Source organism: Manis pentadactyla, chromosome 12 (genome assembly GCF_030020395.1).
Source record: "Manis pentadactyla isolate mManPen7 chromosome 12, mManPen7.hap1, whole genome shotgun sequence".
In the NCBI taxonomy this organism is placed as follows: Eukaryota; Metazoa; Chordata; class Mammalia; order Pholidota; family Manidae; genus Manis; species Manis pentadactyla.
This window is the reverse complement of record NC_080030.1, coordinates 17667539-17689236: the sequence shown is the minus strand read 5'-3', so window position 1 is coordinate 17689236 and position 21698 is coordinate 17667539. Positions and strand designations below refer to the sequence as shown.

The 21698-nt window shown below is 48.5% G+C and overlaps 1 protein-coding gene and 2 pseudogenes across 1 annotated transcript; 2 read left to right on the top strand and 1 right to left on the bottom strand.

Annotated features, from left to right (window-relative positions):
• The first annotated feature begins 3123 nt into the window (after positions 1-3123).
• On the top strand, positions 3124-6162 carry LOC130680090 (chromobox protein homolog 3-like; annotated as a pseudogene).
• A 4578-nt stretch (positions 6163-10740) lies between these two features.
• On the top strand, positions 10741-11592 carry LOC118907483 (plasma membrane calcium-transporting ATPase 1-like; annotated as a pseudogene).
• Positions 11593-19428: 7836 nt separating this feature from the next.
• On the bottom strand, positions 19429-21664 carry LOC130679916 (ral-GDS-related protein-like). The gene is made up of 2 exons (XM_057489515.1): positions 21017-21664; positions 19429-20279 (listed from the first exon to the last, which is right to left on the bottom strand). Exons 1-2 carry the CDS (start codon positions 21332-21334, stop codon positions 19992-19994), a joined length of 606 nt encoding a protein of 201 aa, XP_057345498.1. The 5' UTR covers positions 21335-21664; the 3' UTR covers positions 19429-19991.
• Between the last annotated feature and the right edge of the window lie 34 nt (positions 21665-21698).

Below are 21698 nucleotides of genomic sequence, written 5' to 3'. Positions count from 1 at the left end.
CCTGCTGTTATCAATAATGTACTGAGGTTAGAGTAAAATGATATAAAAGCTTTCTTTTTCAAAATGGCAATATTTAGGGAAAAGCAAATATTTCAAATGCAAAATGTCCACATTACATTTGTGTGAAACCTTTCTAAACAAATGATAGCTCTAATCAGAAGCTATCTCAAAGATTCTAAATACCATATTTATTATCCCTAAGCAGAAAAACAAATCACAGCATGTTGCATTTTGAAAATTTACCTTTGCAAGCATGGCGTAGTAGAAACGTTATACTTAATTAAGCAACCTGTCCTGGTTTCTGTATTGGGGGTTTTAACATCATTGCTTGGATCTTTTGTTGTGTTACCTTGGTCTTTTTCACAGTCTTGAAATACCACATTTCTGTAATGTTTATTTTCCACGTCCGGTTTTTCTGACTCTACATTGATACCTGTATCTTCAGGGTTAACTTCTGGGATTTGTTCCTCGGATGCACAGCCCTCTGTATTTTCTCCTATAGAAAAACATTTATAGACTAAAATTTGGTCAAATTTGAAAAACGAAATCAGAAGACATTAAAGGCTGTTATAGTTGACCAGACTTTCAAAATAAAAGAACCAAGCTGCCATCTCCTAACCATTACTTTTCTTAAGCAAATGCTGCCAGCAAGTTTTAAGAAACGTTTATTAACTCCCATGTGTCAGGGACTACAGATACAAATATAAGAATGAAATAATTCTTGTCCTTTACGTTCACATTCTGTGGAAGAAATACACTTGAAAATAATCATAAAAATAAGAAAAGTGCTATAATTGAGGTAGGCACAAAGGGTTATGGGAACCCCCAAAAAGGGAACAACCGCTTAGGCTGGGTCTGAAAAGTGAGTATTTGGGACTAAGGAAGACAATCTTGGTATGAAGCTTAAAAGAAAGTGATCCACTTAGACAACATTAAAGGGACAGTGTGTGCCTGGAATACAGGGTAAGGAGCAAAGTGGCAATGTGGACAGGAGGTGATGAGTTCAGATAGGTAGGAAAAGGCTGGACTGTAATGAACTTGATATGCAAAAAGTTTGGTTTAAAATAATACACTGCAGAGACAGACACACAGTTAGATTTGGTCACTATATAAATAGTTTAGGATGGCAGGGAATGAAAATAAATGACTTCTGATGGTTACAACACAAAGCTGTTGCAATAGTCTAAAGATGGTAGAGGTAGGTAGCAAGAAGAGCCCAGTTTAAGAGTCACTGTGGGTTAGGACTTAATAAACAAATGAATACATGTGTGAGTCAGACTGAGTAGCGTCTATTAGAGGCATCCCTTCTAAAACTTCTTCCCTACGTGTCTTGAATGACAGAGGAGGATTTTTCTTTTCTTTTTTGGGAGGAAGAGATGGTGCTATGGGGAAGCAGTGAGGGAAGACAAAGAGTTCAAGCTGAAAAGACCTCCCATTTGATTATTAGACTCTTACTAAGACATGTTCCAGTTATATGGTTAGTGAATATGTTTTAGTGAGGGGAGGATTTGAAGTGGGGAGAGAAGGAATATGGATCCATGAATTCAACAAGTACGGAAGGGCCTAATCTATGCCCAGTGTTGTGCTGACACTGGGGGTACAATGCTGAGGAACCTGGGACACTGTCTTTGTCCCTCAAGTTTACAGTTGAAAACACAAGACAAAAACAGTCAATCAAGCGCGTCAAGTACCGCGCAGAGAAAACCTGGGCGTGTAATCTGGCTGGGAGGGACAGGAAGGGTGCGGATCGGGGAAGGCTACACCCGAGGAAGCACATATGTGCTGAGGTCTAAAGAGTAAGGAGGAGGTAGCTTACTTACCAGCACAAAGACTGGCCTGGAGAGACTCAGAGGCAAGAGAGACAGTGCATTCCCCTCCAGGAAGTAAAGCAAAGCAAAGAAACATTCAGGGATATGGCAGAGAGGGAGAGAGCAACAGGCAGGGGCTGAAGGCAGGAACTTCACAGACGAGTGACGGGCATTTTGGCGGCAGCGGTGAGAACGGACTGGAGCGGGAGCGGAGAGGCAGGCAACTGGGTGAGGAGGCTGCCGCAGTGCTGACGAGGGCTGTAGGTGATCTCGACTAGAGAACTGAGAATTACGTCTGAGAGAAGCAGAGAGAGGCTTAGGAAGATAGACTGAATTTGATTGGCTGCGAGCAGGGGTGGGGGCGTGGCAGAGATGCAGTGAAACGTAACCCCAGGATTTTTGGCTTGGAGAAGTGGACAGTGTCAGGCACTGACACAGGGAACCCAAGGGAGGATAAGGTTTACGTGATAACGATGTACGCAGTCAAGTTTGGGTATGTGGGGCTGAGGTATACGAGAGACACCCAGGCGGTGCTGGCCTCTCTCTCATTATGTGTCTTTTATTTCCCAGTGACATTTTCTTGCTGTTTACAAATAACATTAGTTTGTAAAATTCATTTTGTATCTAGAAATTACACATTGCAGAAAGCCAAGAATTTATGAACAGCATTTCTTTTTCCATCTAAAGACAAATCTCTGCGTGCTAGAAAATATTCCAACTCGTATTTTTCTATTAAGGAAAAATGGGACTAACTGAATCAGATTTAAATACTGGTTTTCTTTTCCACATGTCTCTCGAGCCAGTGGGAATTATGAGGAAGAAGGCTTTTTATGAAATTGGTTATTTTTCACTTTACTGTTTTTTAGCATGTAAGACAGGATTGCGCTATTTAAAAATTTTTTTTATTGAGATATAGTCAACATATAATAGTATATTCGTTTCAGGTGTATAACATCATGGTTTGGCATTGTATACATTGCCAAAGGATCACCCCAATCAGTCTAACTAACATCTGCCCACATACATAGCTAGAATATTTTTTTTCTTGTGAGGACTTTTCAGATTTACTGCTAGCAACTCTCAAACATGCGACAGGGTATTGTTAACTGTAGTCACTGTGCTGTGCTTCACATCCCCAGGACTTACTTATTTACAACTGGTAGTTTGTGCCTTTGGACCCCCATCACTCATTCTGCCAGGCTGGAGTAGTCCTATACCTCTCCTCCTTTTGCCAGAGTATACTAGACTTTCTCGGCGCCCCACCCATCTGACCTTCCTTCTCAAGCTCCTTCATTAAGTGGAACTCAGTATTAAATCATAAGCACCTTCTGTACGTTCCCCTGGGGCACATTCACAACAGCCATAGAATGAAATAATTGGTGTTGAACTAATAAACATACTGTACAGAAGCATGACCCCCTTGCATGTAGATAAGCCATTCGCATATTGATTCCACTAAACAGCTTTTTTGGGTAACGGGTAACCAAAAGTTATATATGGTCCCTAGGTATTTTGGTGTGATCTTTTACTTGGAGTTCAGCCCTTGGCCTGGATGCGTGCCACAGAACACGATGCCTACACATTCCACTCAATGGGCCTGACAACCTGTAGGAACGTCTCATTTTACAGGTAAGGAAGGGTTTAAGTTTCTTATAAAAGGGCACAGTAATTGCCACAACCTATCTGAATCTAGAAAATGTTTATGTTTTATATACCTGACATCTAGTCAATCTCTTTTCTCAGATCCACACTATGCCTAGTTCCTGAGTGGGTTTCTTTAGAGCACAGAACAGTTGACTTAACAGGTCAAAGTTTTTAGAGATCATGTAGTCAAACTGCCTCACGTTTAAGGCAGGAAATAAAGGCCTAACAAGGTAAGCAAACTTTCAGACACTTAATGAGAAATGTGGATTTTGAACTAGACCTACTAATTCAAAGTTCATTACACTAGTAAGTCCACAAGTGTTTGAGGAAAGAAACAACCTGCATAACACAACATTGAAAAAGATACAGGAGAAATAATTCAGCAAAGAAATTTCACAAAATCACAGTTCACATGAGGGAAACCAAAGAAACTAACTTACCAAATTTAATTTTTCTTGACTCTTCCTTGTTAGAATATCTACAATTGTATGTCACATTTCTTCAATAGGCTTGATTTTTTTTTAACAAAGAAAGCAGACCCATGTGAGTTTTATATTCTCATACATTAACCAGGTCGTCCAAGTTGAAAATATTAAAACCAGTGATTAAATTTCATATTTTAAAATAAAGGCAGTGGTTCTTAGACCATGTTTCTCAGAGCACTCATGTCACCACTCAAATTGGGAAAAAGGCTGTCTTTTCCAATTTATAGAATAAAAATTAACTTAAGGGACAGAATTTCATCAGTTTAAGATTTTCCCCCATCATTTTTCTTAAGACTTTGGTAAATATTACTGCTCACCTGATATGAACACAGTTAATGTACAAGTAACAAATTAATATTATAATATCTATTAAATAACTGATTATATTAACTTAAAATTTGTATTAGTTACTCCCTTTCTCTTAGATCCAAACTCACGGTTATATTTCTGTTCCATATGCTGTTTGATCAACCTAACATACCTCATTCAAATTCAGCCGTTCACTAAGTAACTACTATATGTCGGGTATTATACTCACTGTATTTGTTTGAACTACCAGACCTGCAATGCAATTATTCACGATACTATGAAAGGGAAGCTCTGGGTCATAGTCTTAGTCCTCTGACTTACTCCTGAATGGCTCGCTAATCCTGCTTTCCCCTTCCTGGGCTAATTCTGATCCTTGCCTTGCAGTTTCTGCTCTGCTGTCGCATCTTTCTCTTCGCTGTTCTCTGTGGACCCTTGGCTCCGGTTGTGTGCGCCAGCTGCAATGCCATGACCCCCTCCGGGAGCTAACGCCGCCGTCCAGGTGCGATTCCGCCAGATACAGCCACCCTTCAGCAAAGTGCTGTACACACAGTTACCATTGGAAACTACCTGCCGAATGCTTGAGTTTTGACTCGGGTGAAGGGTCCAAGAGCATTTGTTGGCTTTGCCCAGACTAAAGTGAGCACATCTTTCTTCAGGAAAGTCTAAAGGAATTTTTTAAAACTTTCTTTGCGAACAATCTGCAAGAACGCATTTTTGAGAAACCTGGTCAAAAGGAAATACATTTTAGGAACATATGCCCATAAAAACAAAAAAACCCAGCCCGCCCCTCGCAGCTGCCTGGGCGCGCAGCTCCCCAGCCCCCAACCCCTCGGATGGGGCTCGAGGTTGAGGCGCACCGGGCAGGGGGGCACCGCAGAGCAGGGACCTGGAGCAGCTGGGAGGTGGTGAATAATAGCTCTTCAAGTCTGCAATGAAAAATGGCCTCCAATAAAACTACATTGCAAAAAATGGGTGAAAAACAGGATGATCAGAGTAAAAAAGTTGAAGAGGCAGAGCCTGAAGAATTTGTGGTAGAAAAAGTACTAGACCGACGTGTAGTGAACGCAGATGTGGAGTATTTCCTGAAGTGGAAGATTTACAGATGCTGACAATACTTGGGACCCTGAAGAAAATTTAGATTGTCCAGAGTTAGTTGAAGCATTTAATTCTCGAAAAGCTGGTAAAGAAAAAGATGGTACAAAAAAGAAAATCTTTTTCTGACAGTGAATCTTATGATAGCAAATCAAAAGAAAAGAGATAAATGAAGAGGCTTTGCCAGAGGTCTTGATCCTGAATGAATAATTGGTGCCACAGACAGCAGTGGGGAATTAATGTTTCTCATGAAATGGAAAGATTCAGCTGAGGCAGACTTGGTGCCCGCAAAAGAGGCAAATATGAAGTGTCCTCAACTTGTAACTGAGGTGTCACCCAGAGCACTGGGTGGAGCTCTTTTACATAGAGTCAATAGCAACATATTGCCCACATGAGTGGTGAGCTAGCCGACTAGGCCCAGGTGACAATCCTGGCCACAGGAACTTTCATTTTATCCACACCTAACACACTCTTTAGTGAACATACAATAACTCAGCCCACCTTGGAGGCAGGGAAGGCAGTCTTAACTGATATGCTCCCCAACCAGGAAGCTGCTCTCCTGGAGGGAATTCCAGCAGTGCATTTCTTCTGTTAAGCTAATTTTGCAGAATTACCCGGAGGACTGATAAGAAACTTCATGTCTCATCAAAGAAAAACATCTTGAGACCACTTAACAAGTCCACACCCCTAGCCCTTTGTCACATTCCTGAAAAATCCTTAAAAGGGGAACCCCCACCCTTTCAGCCCGCCTCTCTCTCTGAGGTAGCCCACACTCCCCTCTCTCTGAGTGTGCACTTTCTCTCTTTAAATAAAACTTTTATTCTACTTCACTACTGTGTCTCTGCCCTTCACTTCTTTGCTGCGGCGGGGACAAGATCCTAACAGGAGTCCCAGCCCAGGGGAGGGGTGGGGGAAGGAGAAGCCTGGGAGGGCAGGGGGAGAGGGGTGCAAGCATGGGATAAGAGAGCTTGAAGAGTGCGGAAGGGAAGCCTGGAGGAGGAACTAGGAGAGAATGGCAGCTGGGGAGGGAAGCCACGGAGCCTCAGTGCTAGTGACGCAGGGACCGTGGGTGCATACAGAGTAGGGTGAGGGCCTCCGGAATAAAACCCATACAGACCCAGGAGATTCAACTGGAGAGAATTAGTAAACTAGAATATAAAAGAAATGATCCAAAATTTAGCACAGAGGAAAAGATGGAAATTATTCAAGAGTCACAGAGGACAGAGAAGAACCAACATATGTTCAGCTGGAGTCCCAGAAACACAAGTGAGATAAGTTGTGTCAGAGGTACTATATAAATAGGTAACAGCTGAAAATGACCCGGAATTGATGAAAAACAACAAATGACAAATTCAAGACAAATTAATCTCAAGTAGAATAAGCAGAAACCCACAACCAGATATATCATCATGAAAATTTGGTAAATCCAAACACAAAGAAAAATATTAAAGACAGATTATCTTAAAAATTTTTTTTTCATTATGCTGAAAGAAAATGACTGCTCACCTAAAATTCTTTTCTTAGTAAAAATACATTTCAGGAATGACAGCGATGCTCTCAGATGATAAAAATAAAGCAAAAAGCAAACAAAATAAGGAGTTTGCTACCAGCTGATTCTCACTAAAGGAAATCCTGCTCTTTAGGCCAGATGGAAGGTCTGAGGCAGGAAAGAATGTTAAGAGCAAATAAAGTGGAAGATATGTGCATAAATTTGAATGAACATTTACTATATAAAATACTAATAATGTCTGATGTGGTTTAAAAATAAAAGATATAATGGATTTCTCAAATTTATAATCTCTGCTTCTCAAACTGAGATCTCTGTTATTTCCCCCAAACCCAATCCCATGATATTCTTCCTGCTGTGAATAAATGGCAACTCCATTTTATCAATTGCCCACAAAAAAAAAAACACAAACCCGTACGGAAACTCCATATTAAACAATTAAGCAAAGTCAGTCACATTAGTTCTCTAAAGTAATATAAACATTCTTGTGAGATTAATTAAAACAAAAAAGCCAGGAGTAACTTGGCCTGAAATGTTTGAATATCCCCCACATAAGAAAAGACTGCAGCATAGCCAAAGTCTTCATTGTGTCAATTAAATGAGGTTCTTGTAAAATGTACCATAGCCTGCTAAAAAGCCCGGCTTATTTTCTTGAACTACCCAGATGCTGCTTTTCTTCCTCTAGCCCTAATCAAATGATGTGCAATGTAGGCAAGTAAGCAAAATAATCTGGAAGACTGATAAGAAACTTAGTGTCTCTTCAAAGATAAGCATTCAGGAACTATTTAGCAGGTCTGCATCCCTAGCCCTTTGGCTCTCACCTGCCTATAAATCCCCTAGACAATGCACCACTCCGGGGCTATCTTGTCCCCTCTGAGCAGGTGCAAGCAAGGAGCTCTGTCCTCTAGCTTTATCTCTAAATAAAAGCCTCCCAGATGCTCTCCTACCTTGAGTGTTTGCAAAGTTCATTCTTTGACCCTGTCAACAAGAACACCAGTATCAGTTGCTCTGAAGAGCCCGAAGACGGGGAGCCCCCAGAGCCCATGCCTGGGCGCAATAGTGCACCAGGGGCCAGAAGGCCCTGCCACCTCCCCAGCACACGCCGGGTGGGGAAGGTGCGCTGCAGCCCACAGTCAGGGTGGCCACGCAGCCGTGTGAGCCTGGTGTTCCAGCACCAGTGGTCCAGGCCGCAGTGCGCTTGGAGAACCTGCACAGACCCGGGGCAGGACAGACTGCTGGCCCAGTGACCACCCAGCAGGCCAAGGGTTGCTGCTTTGTTTCTGGGCCTAGAAGCTCTTCTGCATCACGTTGAGGCTGGTGGGCCAAGCAGGATGACAGGTGTGACCTGCGCCACAGCACTGCCAGGGGCCCATCTGCCCTCCTCCTGCTCAAACTTACCTCCCTATATGGCCGGGGAGCCTGAGGTCATCCCTGAGATAACCGGGCAGGCAGATGGCTCTGAGGGTGCTGTGGGCAGGGCGAGGGGAGAGGGTGGCCTGGGTGTCCCAATTTTACCTCCTGTCACCTGGTCACCTGAGGCTGTCAGGAGGGCCCACGTCGCTTCCCTATTCCCAGTCTGGGGCCCCCAGGGGGGTGTTTGTGCTGATCCTGCAGCTCCCCTCCAGGCCAGACCTCCCCTCCTGGGAGGGTGAACACATCCTGAGAGCCCTGGGGGAGCGTTATGGGGAGACCAGAGCCAAGTGCCTGCGCTCAGCCTCCCCAGCCTTTTGTCACAGTCAGGCCGCTCAGCCAGGAGCCAGGAGCGGAACACCAGGGGCCTCGCACCAGCCTGGCCTGGGGCTCAACAGCTGAGGGGCACCATGGGGGAGGACTGGGGACCTGAGAGCTTTGGGGGGTGCTGAGGTGTGAAGCATGGAGAAATTGGGCTCACAGAAAGCCCCCAATGGAAGGAGTGCACCTCTTGGAGGTGTTTTGAGACCAAGTTTTAAAGTTCTTTGCAAAGGAATTTTTTGGAATGTGAGGAACAGCTGTGTCTCATTAAATGGAACAGTGCTAGACTGGTGCCCTGCAGCCATGGGATCTACTTGGGTACACTTGCAGTGGTGTTCAAGATGTGAAGAGACACTCTGGGGCTTCTAATTGTGAGAAACACTCACTGGTCCAAATTCAGTAAGTGGACACGGAGACAAAAGAGAACAGCGGAGCGAGGCTTTAATGATGGTCTTGCAAGATTGGGTGTCTGCTGGGCAGGCACACCTGGGGAGTTTGGCGCCAATAATTTATCTCCTAGTAGGCGAGTCCCTACCCTGGTTCCTCATTGGCTGAGTACTACAGGGTTCACATTCTTTCCCAGATATCACCTAAGCCAGTTATATCTTTCCTTTACATTTGTCTTATTCTTATTGGTAGGTTTAAAAATCTCTAACAGGTATAGCCAGGCCTTTATCAATTCCCCCACCCCCACTCTCAGCCCGAGCAGCTTCCACCACGTGGTCCTTCGTTAATACCTGTTAAAACGTTTAAACATCCTAGTGGGAATAAATCACATTTAGGTTTTATACTCTTTCCTAACAGTTCCCCCCTCTTTTTATTTAAGAATTTCTGATTTTATTCCCAGTAATGTATTTTAATTTATGCTTGATCCTTTCTCAAATCTCTCTAATCTTGTTTGCGGCTGCCTCTATAAGCTTTTCAGTCAAGCCTCTCACACAAGGGATGATACAGCATCTACAGCAGTTAAAACTCCCACAACTATAACAAGGGATGTTAAAAAACAGAGGCAACCATACTTTTCTATTTTCTAAACCATCTTTCCAACCAGTCTGTAAAAGGGTCACTGATGCTAGAGTTTTCAGTTAATTCATTAGCTAAAGTGGTGAGTCCCTGTAGGGCTTTAGTAATAGTACCATCAAGGGAAGTATTATTTTGGATAAAAGTACATTTTCCTCCTAACACAACACAGACTCCTTTTTCTGCTAACATCATATCTAAGGCAATTCTGTTTTCCCAGGCCATCCTGCTGGTAGCATCTAGTTGACTAGCTACTCCTTGAAGAGCATCCCTGGTATAGTTAATGAATCTTTGTTGATTATAGTAAATGTAATTGATCCAATCTACGTTTTTGTTGATGGTGGATCACAAATAGTGCTGATTCGAATCCTGCAGCTATTTGGTTTCTAGCTTTAAATTCATCAGGGACTCCCCTGGGGACTCCTATTGAGTCAATGTATACATTAGAATCAAAGGATCCTTGTAATGTTCTGCGACTTCTATGAAAAATTTTTTCATTGGGTGTGGAGAGAAATGCCAGGGTAAATGGAATGGCCAACTGGACTAAAGCACAAGTCCCAGTCCAGGTGTTTGGCAACAAGTAGCGCAGGTTCCCCTTTCCACAGTACCACCAAACATCTGCTCGGGGGATGCATAATTTCGAGAAGTTGCCCTCTTTAGACATTTAGGAGGTGGGTACAAGTCAGTAAGTTTCCCACAGGAGTTGTGAAACCTTCCCCTTGCCTAGAGAGGCATGAGGAGTGATTCATCTTCCCTAAGGAAAAGGAGGGGATTGCCCTCGGGTCTGACTTCTTTAGTGCATGAAAGAGTAAAGACAAGCCCCTTGCAAGTCTCATTTCCCCAAGCGTCCTTGTCCTGGTACAGGGCCAACATGCAGTTCATCCCAGTGGGGTCTGTGTCCCAGCCAAGGGGGCACAGGACCACCTGCGCCTGTGGCCATCCAGCAGCACATGCATAACAATCGCTTTTATTCAAAGCGAGTACTGAAAATTTAACCCACTCTACCCAGGCACTGGTGTCTCCATAACCTATCTCTATTTCAAGAGTCTGCTTTAGATATTTTATCTCTGTTACAGTAACTAGTCTAGGGTCATTATGGGGAAGCTCTGGCTCATTATTTCCCTCAGGATTGGGGGTGGTCACTATGGGTGAAGTCTTGTCTTCAATTAAATTAAGACCAGATAAACATACACTGGTTAAAGGTATAACTGACAGCACCCTCTCTGAACAACGCCAGGTGGTAGCTGTAACTTGGGATGGTACAAACGATGGCCCGGCCCTAAAGAAAGCTGATGTTGGATTTGCAATGGGTATCGCTGGAACTGATGTAGCTAAAGAAGCATCTGGTATTATTCTCACAGATGACAACTTTACAAGCATTGTTAAAGCAGTGATGTGGGGACGAAATGTCTATGACAGCATCTCAAAATTCCTTCAGTTCCAGCTTACTGTTAATGTAGTAGCAGTGATTGTTGCTTTCACGGGTGCCTGTATCACTCAAGATTCACCGCTTAAGGCTGTGTAGATGCTGTGGGTAAACCTCATAATGGACATGCTCGCTTCCCTGGCTCTGGCAACTGAACCCCCCACTGAGTCTCTCTTGCTTCGGAAGCCTTATGGTAGAAATAAGCCTCTCATCTCATGCACGATGATGAAGAATATTTTGGGTCATGCATTCTATCAACTTGTAGTAGTATTTACACTCTTGTTTGCTGGAGAAAAGTTTTTTGATATTGATAGTGGAAGAAATGCTCCTTTGCATGCACCACCTTTGGAACATTATACTATTGTTTTTAATACCTTTGTGCTGATGCAACTTTTCAACGAAATAAATGCCTGGAAAATTCATGGTGAAAGAAATGTGTTTGAAGGAATCTTTAATAATGCCATCTTCTGCACAAATGTTTTAGGCACTTTTGTGGTACAGGTGAGTAATTGGAAAAGATACTTTCAAACTGGATTATTATTTGGGAGATATTAAGTAAACAGGCTTGTTCTAGAAGCTACTTGATTGCTGCTTATGTTGGGGCTTCTGTGTATTACCTTAATGACATCTAAAAAAAGAGCTTATTTTAACTGTGTGGGTTGCCATCCATAGATCATTCTGTTTCTATGGGAATTGTTTGCCTTCCTTGTTATCTGTGGTGCATGCCACAGCTCACTAAATCTAAACGGAGATCTGTTTCTTGTTATCTCTACCCCCTCATTGCCTGGCGCCAGGGAAGACTTGTCCCAGCGACCTGGAGGCAGTTACACTCCTGTAGTAAAGCATGTTAATCATTGTGTCTAGAAACTTGTTAACCCACTCAAGGATGTGATGCCTGATCAATAAATATGAGAGGTGCCTTTCCAGCACCACTCTTGAGCTGGTACACCTTGAGTCCCCTGGCTGGCCCACTCAGGTCTTCGATATCTCATCACGTCGCCTCCTCTATCTGCGGGCCGGAGATGGGGAGGAGGCCGACAAACTGTAACTCAAGTGAAAATTTGCTGTATCTTGCAATTCTACATGTGAGAAGATTATGTTAAGCTTAATGCTGTTTTAATTGCCCTACTGGTTCTGTGGTTGTACTTCACATTCTGTCTGATCCTGATTGTCTATAGCATTGTTACCAAACTATTATAATTTTGATATTATTTAAGGTAAATCTTACAGTTTACAAAAAAAAAAAAAATTAAGACCAAACCTTCCCACAGGATTTACTCCAATGACATCTGCACCGAGTCCATAAACATGAGGTGCAATTACAGGGTCTGAGTCTAAGTCTTGAGGTTTATGTATAGTTAATAAAAGGGGGTTACACTGTCTGTCCTGCAATTATCAGGAGGAATTCCTTTAGCTAAGTGGAGCTTTCTTTTTAAAGACTTTTCTACTGCATGAGGGGCTGTCCACCCTTGAAACTGGGTAGTCCACCAAACACTGCTCCACCTTGGACATGGGACCTACTTGCCTTTTTTTATTCTATTAAGATTTGTCCATTCAGGACAGAGATACTTATTATCTCCAGAAAGCTGTCTTTGGTCATTTAGGTCACCACAAAAGAGAACCTGACAAGCATCAAACCTAATGGTTTGGGGCTTGATGTTTTAGTAATATTGATTACCAGTTTGACAGGATAACCAGGAGTTCCTTCCCATTCTAGGGCTTCCTGCGACTTGCCTGTGAAATACAGAGTTAGAAGGATAAAAGTTAACATTTTAAGGTTCTTTTTAGTTTCAGCCTTAAGGGTTGGTTAGCCACCTGGGACACCTGCCAATTCTGTTTTGTCCCCAGATCCCCCAATCAGTTTCTTTACTCTGGTGTAATGAGTCCAACTCTTTTTAGCCGTCCTCACTGCAGTCTCCGTGGTCAGGAGCACTTGCTAGGGGCCTTCCCAGCTGGGCTGTACCGCGTTCACCCCTTGTGGCGGTGACGACAGCGATACGTACACAGACCTGGTTCACTTCAGTTGTTTATTGTTGCTCGGAAGGCCGGGAGAAGGTGAGTGAGAAGAAGCAACAGCCGGGGGGAGCGAATGAGAGGAAGAATGAGAGGAGAGAGAGACAGAGATTGAGAGAGAATGAGTGAGAGAGTGAGAGAGTGAGTGAATGAGAGAGTGCTTCTCTTTCCTGCTTATGCCTTATATAAAGGAAGCTGGCCTATGGTGATCAAGATCATGCAAGCCTATAGGAGCAACTTCCTTATGCTAATGCCACCAAACCAGGCAGGGTGGCGCCCAGGAAGCGTGCGCCACCTTAGGGCATTGGTCAACTAGAGTGGAAGGGCGGTGTTCAGCCATAGTGGGACTCAGCCTCGGCCGTAGGCCGGCCCCTACAGGGCTGCAGTCGATCTTCTTTCCAGGATTTTACTAACATCAGGTCTCTAGGCTGGAAGCAGTGAGCGAAGAACTCAAGTGAGGGAGTCTGGGTGAGGAGTCCTTTCAGCTTGAGAGAAGATAAGTTAGAAGACATGGCCAGCACATATTCCATCTTTTTCAAGTAAACTTGCTTCATATTTTAAAATTTGAGAATCTATTAGCCAGCGCCCAGCCCACTGATTAAGTTTAAGCATGACCGGAACCTGGTGAGGAGTACTGACCGTGAGGGTTCCTCCAAGTTAATTTCCTGCTCTCTTCTACGAGTAAGGCCGTGGCTGCGATGGCCTGAACGCATTCAGTCCGTCCTCAAGAGACAGGGTCCAATAGTTTAGACATAAAGGCCACTGGTTGTTTCTTTCCTCCCCAGGCTTGGGTCAAAACCCTACAGAGAACCTTGTTCAACAGTAACAAACTAGTGAAACGGCTTCTCTAATGATGGGAGTGCCAGGACTGGGGCGGTGACTAAGGATTGCTTTCAATTTCTCTAGAATTTGCAGTTCCCCTAGGGTCCATTGGAGAGGGTCTGGCTCTCCCTCTAACAATTTGAAATGCAAGCTTCTAGCCTCTCTTCTAACAAACACTTTTGAGCTTCTCTTAGTAATTCTTCCATAGGTTTCTCATTCTGTCCATCTAAATTCTGTAATTTCTTAGCAATATCTGGCCAACCTTTGGTTACAAAATTGACTTTTGAAAGACCTTGTCCTACCTGAGCTTCTGATGTGCCCCCAAAGTCGCGAATCCCAGAAGACCACCAAGGAGCCAACACTGATGCAAAAGCAAAGAGCCTTTATTCGAGCTAGCTCGAGCTCATCTCTCATCTACACCAACGCAGTGGCAAGATGCCAGAGAAAGAGGGTGAGTTTCAATACCACAAAGGTTTTATGGGGTTCTAGGGCAGTTGGTGGGGTGATAGGTCGTGGCTCTGGTCGATTGGCAGGGTCTAAGGGTGGTGGGTGAGCTCCTTGCTGACTGGAGAGGAGAGAGACCAAGCTCCGATTGGGTGAAATAGGATCCGGGTCCCAATAGGCTGAAATAGAATCTGGGAGCTTGCTTTTCACTGGGTCAAGTCCTGAATACTTTCTCATCTGGTCCCTGAGTCTCTATGAAAATGCAGTTGGGGTTTCTTCCTTTTCCCATTGGACTTCAAACACCTTAGAAACATTTTGAGATCTTGGGGCCAATTCCCTAATTCCCTTTAGAATTAGTCCTTGAAGATCCTGCATTTTAATTCTATCCCCTAGATTATTATTACCCCATCTAGGATCTACATGGAGAACTTTTGTTCTCCTGACTGGATACCGTGGCCCGGTGGGTGTTTTTGTTCCCAAATGGACACAGCAGCTCTCCTGATCACCCCCCCTCACCACCAGGGAATGGGATATTCATGATGGACATCAGTTCAACCTAAGTATATATATTAGGTCCCAGGAATTGGTCTAGTGGTCCACTAGGCCAAGGGGATCTTCTAGCAATGTTTAAAGTTTCTCACCTCAGTACTCATGAGGGGAGCATTAACAAATTTCTCCTCGTGGAACCTCTCTCTGTGGAAACACCTTGGGATTCCTGGTGGACTTCCCAGAAGGCAAGGGGAAACTCTAAGTCCTTCTTACATTGTTAAGTCCAGGGAGAGGAAATCTTAGGGAAAAATACCTCCAAAAACTGAAATCAGTCAAAGGGAGAAATAAAGTTTAACATCTATTTATTGCTCACAAGCTACGGTCTGAGGCCATTTCTCTCTTTTCAGGCTCTAGCATCAGCCAGGCCGGCCCTCCCCCTCACCTCTCAGGTACAGAATAGCCTTCCATTGCCCAGGTAATTACCCATTGATATGGTGATTAACTTCTCACTACCTGAGGAAAGCTGCAAATGCACTAAAGCCATACTTCTTTCCACCTCTGAATGCCTGTTGATATGCAGATATGCCAAAGCCAGGTGAGATATTCTGGAAATGTTAGTTTTACCCACAGGTTGGGAGACAAGAAAGTGGGTCCCAATGTTAAATAGATATGAGTGGGGTGGAAAGAGAAAAAGGCAAGGGAAGTCCACTAAAAAGACCCAGAATTAATTAATTAAAGCTCAAAAAGACAGGAGCAACTTGGCCTGGAATGATTGAATATTCCTCAGATAAAGGAGAGGGTACCTCAGCATAGCCTGTCCTTATGCTAATCATACAGGCCCAGCCTCTTTTCTTTTTTAACTTTACCTATATGCTATTTTTTTTTCTTTCCAACCCCAATCAATTAGTCTGCAACCCAGGCAATCAATTTAGCATGCAGGCGCAGCCATAAACAACATAGCAGAAGGCAGGAAGGATTTCATCCCAAAGATTGCATTTTTATACACAGGAGGTCAAGAAGCAAGACTCTCAATTTACTCATTAGGAAACAGACAATAACTCTGCCCCCCCTTGGAAGAAGGGCAGCCAGTCCTGATATGCTCCCAAACCAGGAAGGTGCTATCCTGGGAGGGGACTAAAAGCAGTAAATTTCTTGTATTACGCTAATTTTGAAGAATTACCTAGAGGACTGATAAGAAATATAATGTCTCACCAAAGACACTTGAGACCACCTAACAAGTCTACACCTCCAGGTCCTGGCCACACTCCTAAAGAATCCTTAAAAAGGGAACCTCTAACCCCTGGGGCGCTCCTCTCTCCGAGGACGCCGGCACCCTCAAAGTGCACAACCTTTTAACTTCAAACTTTCTCTCTCCAAACTCCCAGGGCACCCCTCCCTGCCAAGGCAGCCAGCACATTCTCTCTCCCCCAGTAACTCCAAACAACTCTCACTCCTGCCTCGGCCTCGGTTTCAGTGGACCCCTGCTCCTTACCTTGCCCTGCCCTGCCCGTGACACCATGCTTCCCCCGCCTCGGGTGACCCCCACACCTCTGCTCATAGTTACATCTGCCATGATAAATCCTGATGCCCAGAAGTTCCTGCCACACAAACTGGCATCCGTCACTCAAGAGCCCAGACCAAGGTGAACCTCCCTGGACCCCAACTCAGCAAACTCTGCTCCTGTTTCCCCTGCAGCATCCCGCCTTGCCCCTAGGGATGACCTCTTTCCCACGGGCTCTAAGAAGGATTCCTAAAGCACCTAGTGACCACGTTGGAGAGGGAGAGCCGCCTGAACCAAGACCCAGCAGCTTGAAGGTGAGGACTCTCAAGGGTCAAGGTCAGGCTGAAGGCTGCTCCTGTCTCCTGGGTTGAGAGAAGGTTCACTGTCAGGGTCTGGCTGGGGTTAGGGCAGCTGGGTTCAAAGCTGGGCTTAAGGCATGGTTGGGGCGCAGTAGAAGTCCTGCTGACCCTGCAGAGGCGCCGAAGGCAACAGCCGCTGCGCAGAGGAGGAGGGACCCAAGAGGGATGTGGGGCAGGGACGGTAGGAGCTCTATGGGGCCCTGGCGCAAGGCTGCCCCTGACCTTAACCCTTACTCCTGCCTCTGCCTCGGTCTCAGTGGACCCCTGCTCCTTACCTTGCCCTGCCCTGCCCAGCTGGCAGGACAAGCTGTAGCTGCAGGACAGAGGGACACCTGTGAGCCCCTGGAGGCACATGTCAGGGGGCCCTTCTCGCAGAGCCTGCCGGCAGCGGCAGCTCACGCCTGACTCCGGCCGGCCTCACCTCTCCTCTTCATGCAGGGGCTCCACAGCCTGGAAAAAGGACATGAAGCGCTCCTCGGGCTCCAGGTCATACAACCTGGCCACATGCTTGTATATCATGATCCCATGTAGGATGACAGTGACCCGGGGCAGAGGAAGGACAGGATGCAGACAAGAGGGGGTGAGGAGTGGGGCACTGGGATGGTCCCGGATCTTTGCTCACACGGGAACCCGCCTTCCCTCCAATGCCATCCAGCCCGGCCTCTTCCCACCGTTGGGTCTCCAGCTCCTCCTCCAGGAAGGAGGCCTTGATGCCACCCCCCACCTGACAAAAACCTTTAGTATCCTCAGCTCTGTGTGTCTTAACACTCTCAAGACATGTTAGACCCAGGGGATGGGCCAGACAGGGTCCTGCCCAGGGGGTCTTGACTCCATCCCTCACCTTCTGTGACTGGGTGCTCAACTGTCTCTCTCTCATCCCGTCACCATGGAAGGCAGGAAAGCAACCAAAGTGCATCAGAAACAGCTCCCTGAGCCCAGAACAAGGCCGGAACGTCCCTACCCTTTCTCAAGTTGGAGGACCTCCAGAGCCCTCCAAGGGGCAGGCCTGCCCAGAAACAGCACCCGGACCTGACCCGGGATCGAGGCTACCAAGAAGCACGGACTGCACTGGGGAGCTGAGGCCAAGCTTCCCACGCAACTGTGTGATGGCAGACAGGGAGACTGGGGCCTCAGGCGGGAAGGCACTGCCAGCCCCCTGATGTGCTTCCTGCCCTAAAGGAGCAGCAACCCTCCCCCTGGGCAGGGCCTGAGGGGGAGACCAGTCCTGCCCAGATGCTGCCCTTGGAGCCCTCAGCCCCACCTACCCTGGGGCCAGGACCGGGGCTTAGGTGGGTCCTTCTGGCAGTCCTCTACAGGTAGAGGGGGGACTCTGGAGGGGAGGAGGGTCCTGGTGCTGAGAGGTCCGGGATCACTGGGTGCTCTCTCCTCTCTAAAGCTCATCATCTTGCCCCCTGTGCCCTGTTGGGCTCACTCACATCAATTGTTGGTCTATGGCCATGTCATGTACAAACAATCTGAGGAACGGGAACATGCTCTGTGACACCGGGGTGGGGCGGTGATGAGACTCCACCTGCCTCAGGGGCACCCACAGAGCCTCCCCTGAACCCCACACCTGCAGCCCCCAGCTCCCTTGGACCACCCTGTGCTGCCTCCCTCCCCTCCCTTTGCCCTGATCTCCCCTCCCGGGTCCTCCCAGTGCTGACTTTCGGCTAACACCATGACCTGTGGTCACTGTAACTGTCCTCCAACTTCCCCCTGTACCCAGCTGCTCTCGCCCTCCTCCTGGTCACCCCAGTGCTGTTAGCTCAGGGCTGGTGGCACTAGGAGCAGGTACAGGGTCACCCCCACTGACTGTGAGCTGCGCCACGCCACTCTCAACCGCTTATTCCTATACTGGCATCCCCTGAGGGCCCACAGCTGTTGCTTCACGATGGCCCTCGCCTCCTGCAAGGACCAGGACACTCAGGTGCTCATGCTCCCCTCCCACGTGGCCTCCCACAACCAGACCGTGGTGGATGGCTGCCTTGCCCGAGCCCCCTGGCACCCATGCTGTCCCCACCTCCAGCAGGCTCTCAGCCTAGAGCATCCACCTCCAGCACACACTCATACTTATGGGGGTCCACGGGCCAAGGCCACTGCCCTGAGGGGGTCAGGGTAGGTCCCTCTGCCTCCCAGGGTGCTCTGAGCACTCACTGTCACCTGGCTATCAGCACAGCTCCCCTCACATGACCAGGTTGGGGGGGGCACAAAGCTGAAGCCATCGTGGGCTTCCTGGACCCTGCTCACCTGGGAGGCCTGCACCCCAGGGTGACGGCAAAGCTCCATGTTCACATGAGGAGCCAGAGGCCACAGAGGGGCAGTGATGGGCTCAGGGGACCCAGGGGAGAAGTCAACCTTGCTCAGTCACAGGCCCGACATCTGCTGCTGACCCCACACCAGCGCCAGCCACGACTGGGGCCTGTCCTGTGGGGCCTCACTGGATGCCAGGCCCCCAGTCAAGCGGAGCCAGGGAGGGAGACAGACGAGGACCTCGGGGGCCTGGGGGACCCTACTTTCCCCATCAGCTCCCCTCTCTCACCCCGCACACCTCGAGTCTGCCCCAAAGCTGTGACACAGCATGGCAGAAGACTTCCCCCGAGGACCCCTCCCTTCCAGATCTCTAGCCTCCGTTTACCTTGAGGAGCCACTCTGTTAGCCTCCTCGTCCCTCTTTTTAAAGTTTTTATAAATCCAAGAGCTCTTCCAGGTCCCCGGGGGTGAATCTGCATGGGCCAGGTCGCTATCCTTGGGGCAGAGACCTCCTGCTGTGGAACACAAGCTCAAGATCTCCAATGGGCTTCAACCCACACCTGACATTGCAGGAAACTGATTCCTGCAGGGGTAACCCTGGCCTAACCCACAGGGGGCCCCAAGAGCCCGCCATCCCTGCCCCTGGCTCTGCTGCCTCCCAGGAAGTCCCAGCCCACTGAGGGACACTGCAAGATGTAGGGGTGTCCCTGTCCACTCAGGTGCCCTGGTCCCAGGGACAGGACTACCCACCAGGAAACACGTCCCCAGGTGCTCTCCAGACGACCTATGGGACGGCTCCGCAGGGCCAAGAGAATGGCACAGAGGGCAGCGAAATTCTTGAGGGCCAGACACTCCTGGGAGGGAAGACAGAGCTGAGAGCCTGGCCTGCTTCTCTGCTCTGTCCCCCCATGAACTCCTGTCCTTAAGGAGACAGACACCCAGGGAGCCCAGCACACCTGGTACCTGCTGGGCAGCCCTCCTGGGTGGAGGACTGTAGCTCAACCCAAGGAAGGGGCCAGGCATGGCTGTCCCACCCCCGGAGCCTGCGAGTCCACATCCTCATGCCCCTGGCACGAGGGGCTCAGTGACCATTCAGGGCAGACCGCAGACAACCATCCTGAGAGCTGGCAAAGGAGGGATCCCAGGGGCCATCCCATGACACACCTCAGCCACCCGGATCCAGAACTCCACCACTTGGGCCCTGTCCTGGGCCATCATGGTCACGGTCCCGAGGCAGGAGGAGATGACCAAGGTAACCATGGCATCGAATTGCCTGATGACCATTTGCACGTTGGGGGCCAGGAGCTCAGTGCCTTCCATCAGTGGCTGGCTGTCTAAGTAGGCCTTGCATTCGCCGTATTCAATCCTGCTGTACAGCTCCTGGGGATGACAAGGGGTGTCACCCAGCTGTGCCCCTGGTGCCCCTGTTCCCAGGCAGGGTCACTGGTCAGAGCTGGGGCCCAGGCAGCTGGGGACATGCTGTGGGCCTTGTGGTCATCCAGGCTTCAGACCACATCCACTGAGGCGCCCAGGACCGGATGCACAGGACCCCACAGTGGTGGGGAACGGAGGGGCTCTGCTCGCAGGCACCCTCACTCACCTCCTCCCTGCAGCACCAGGCAGCTCACACCTGCCCATCCTGGGGCATCTGCCTCCCATTCTCCCACCCCGTGGATCCCGCTCCCCACTCAGGTGCAGTTTCTCCCGAAACACCTCCACCCAGGGCCTTTGTTGGTGTCTGTGTCTCCCACACCGTCAGGTCCATGGCAGGGGCCTCTGAAGTGCGGAGGCTGTGGAGGCCTGCCAGGCCAATGGCCCGAGGACCTAAGGCCCTGGCAGCACCTCCCTGAGCACCCCTCCCTTGCCCTTCCCCTCCCAGCCCGGCCAGGCCCTGCCCACCTTCCCTCTGCTCCTCCTCATTGGTCTACAAGGATCCCTAAGTGCCATGGTCAGGGATGGCTTGGAAGTGAGGAGTCTCTCAGGGCACATGGTAAGTCCATGGGGAAGCTGGGACGTGGGCCCAGATCACAGGAGTCTACATCAGAGGACAGCAGGTCTGGGGCAGCCCGTGACACAGGGAAGGCCCACCCCCAACCCTGAGAGCCCACTCCGCTCACCGCACACATCAGGGTCAGCTGCTCGGCCACCAGGTGGGCGGGGAACTGCAGGATGGTCTGCTCCTTCGTCCTTGGCATGTCCCGGGTGATCGCGACACAGTCGCTGGTGGGCTCCGGGTCCGCCTCTGGCTCTGCCAGGCCCGGTGCCATTCCTGCAGGTGCCACGGGACCCAGGCCCGGGGGCTCATGGGGCTCCAGCTCGGGGCCTGGCACCGGGGCTGAGACCACTCCTGGGATGTCCCAGGGGCTCATGGGGTCTGGACATGGCTCTGGCTCTGCAAGGCCTGGTACCATTACGGCAGTTGCTCCTGGCCCCATGCCCGAGGGCTCATGGGGCTCCAGCTTGGGGCCTTGCCTCAGAGCTGAGGCCTCTGACGGGATGTCCTCTGGCTCTGCAGGGGCTGAGGCAGGTGACACCAGCCGTAGCTCCCACACAGGGGTCTGAAGGAGCGCCTGGACTAGCTGTAGCCACGAAGCCGGCCTTCCCTTTGTCTCTGGAGCCAGCCGCCTCTGCCGTGGGTCTGGAGCAGGACACAGAGAAAGGGTCACCCCGGGGCTGATTCCCTGCGCCGTACAATGACAGAAAAGCCCTCACTGCCTTGAAGGGGACCCCAGTCTGGGAAGCCCACCCTAGATGGTCCCCTGGCTGCAGCCCCTCACCTTCCAGCTCTGCCACCATGGG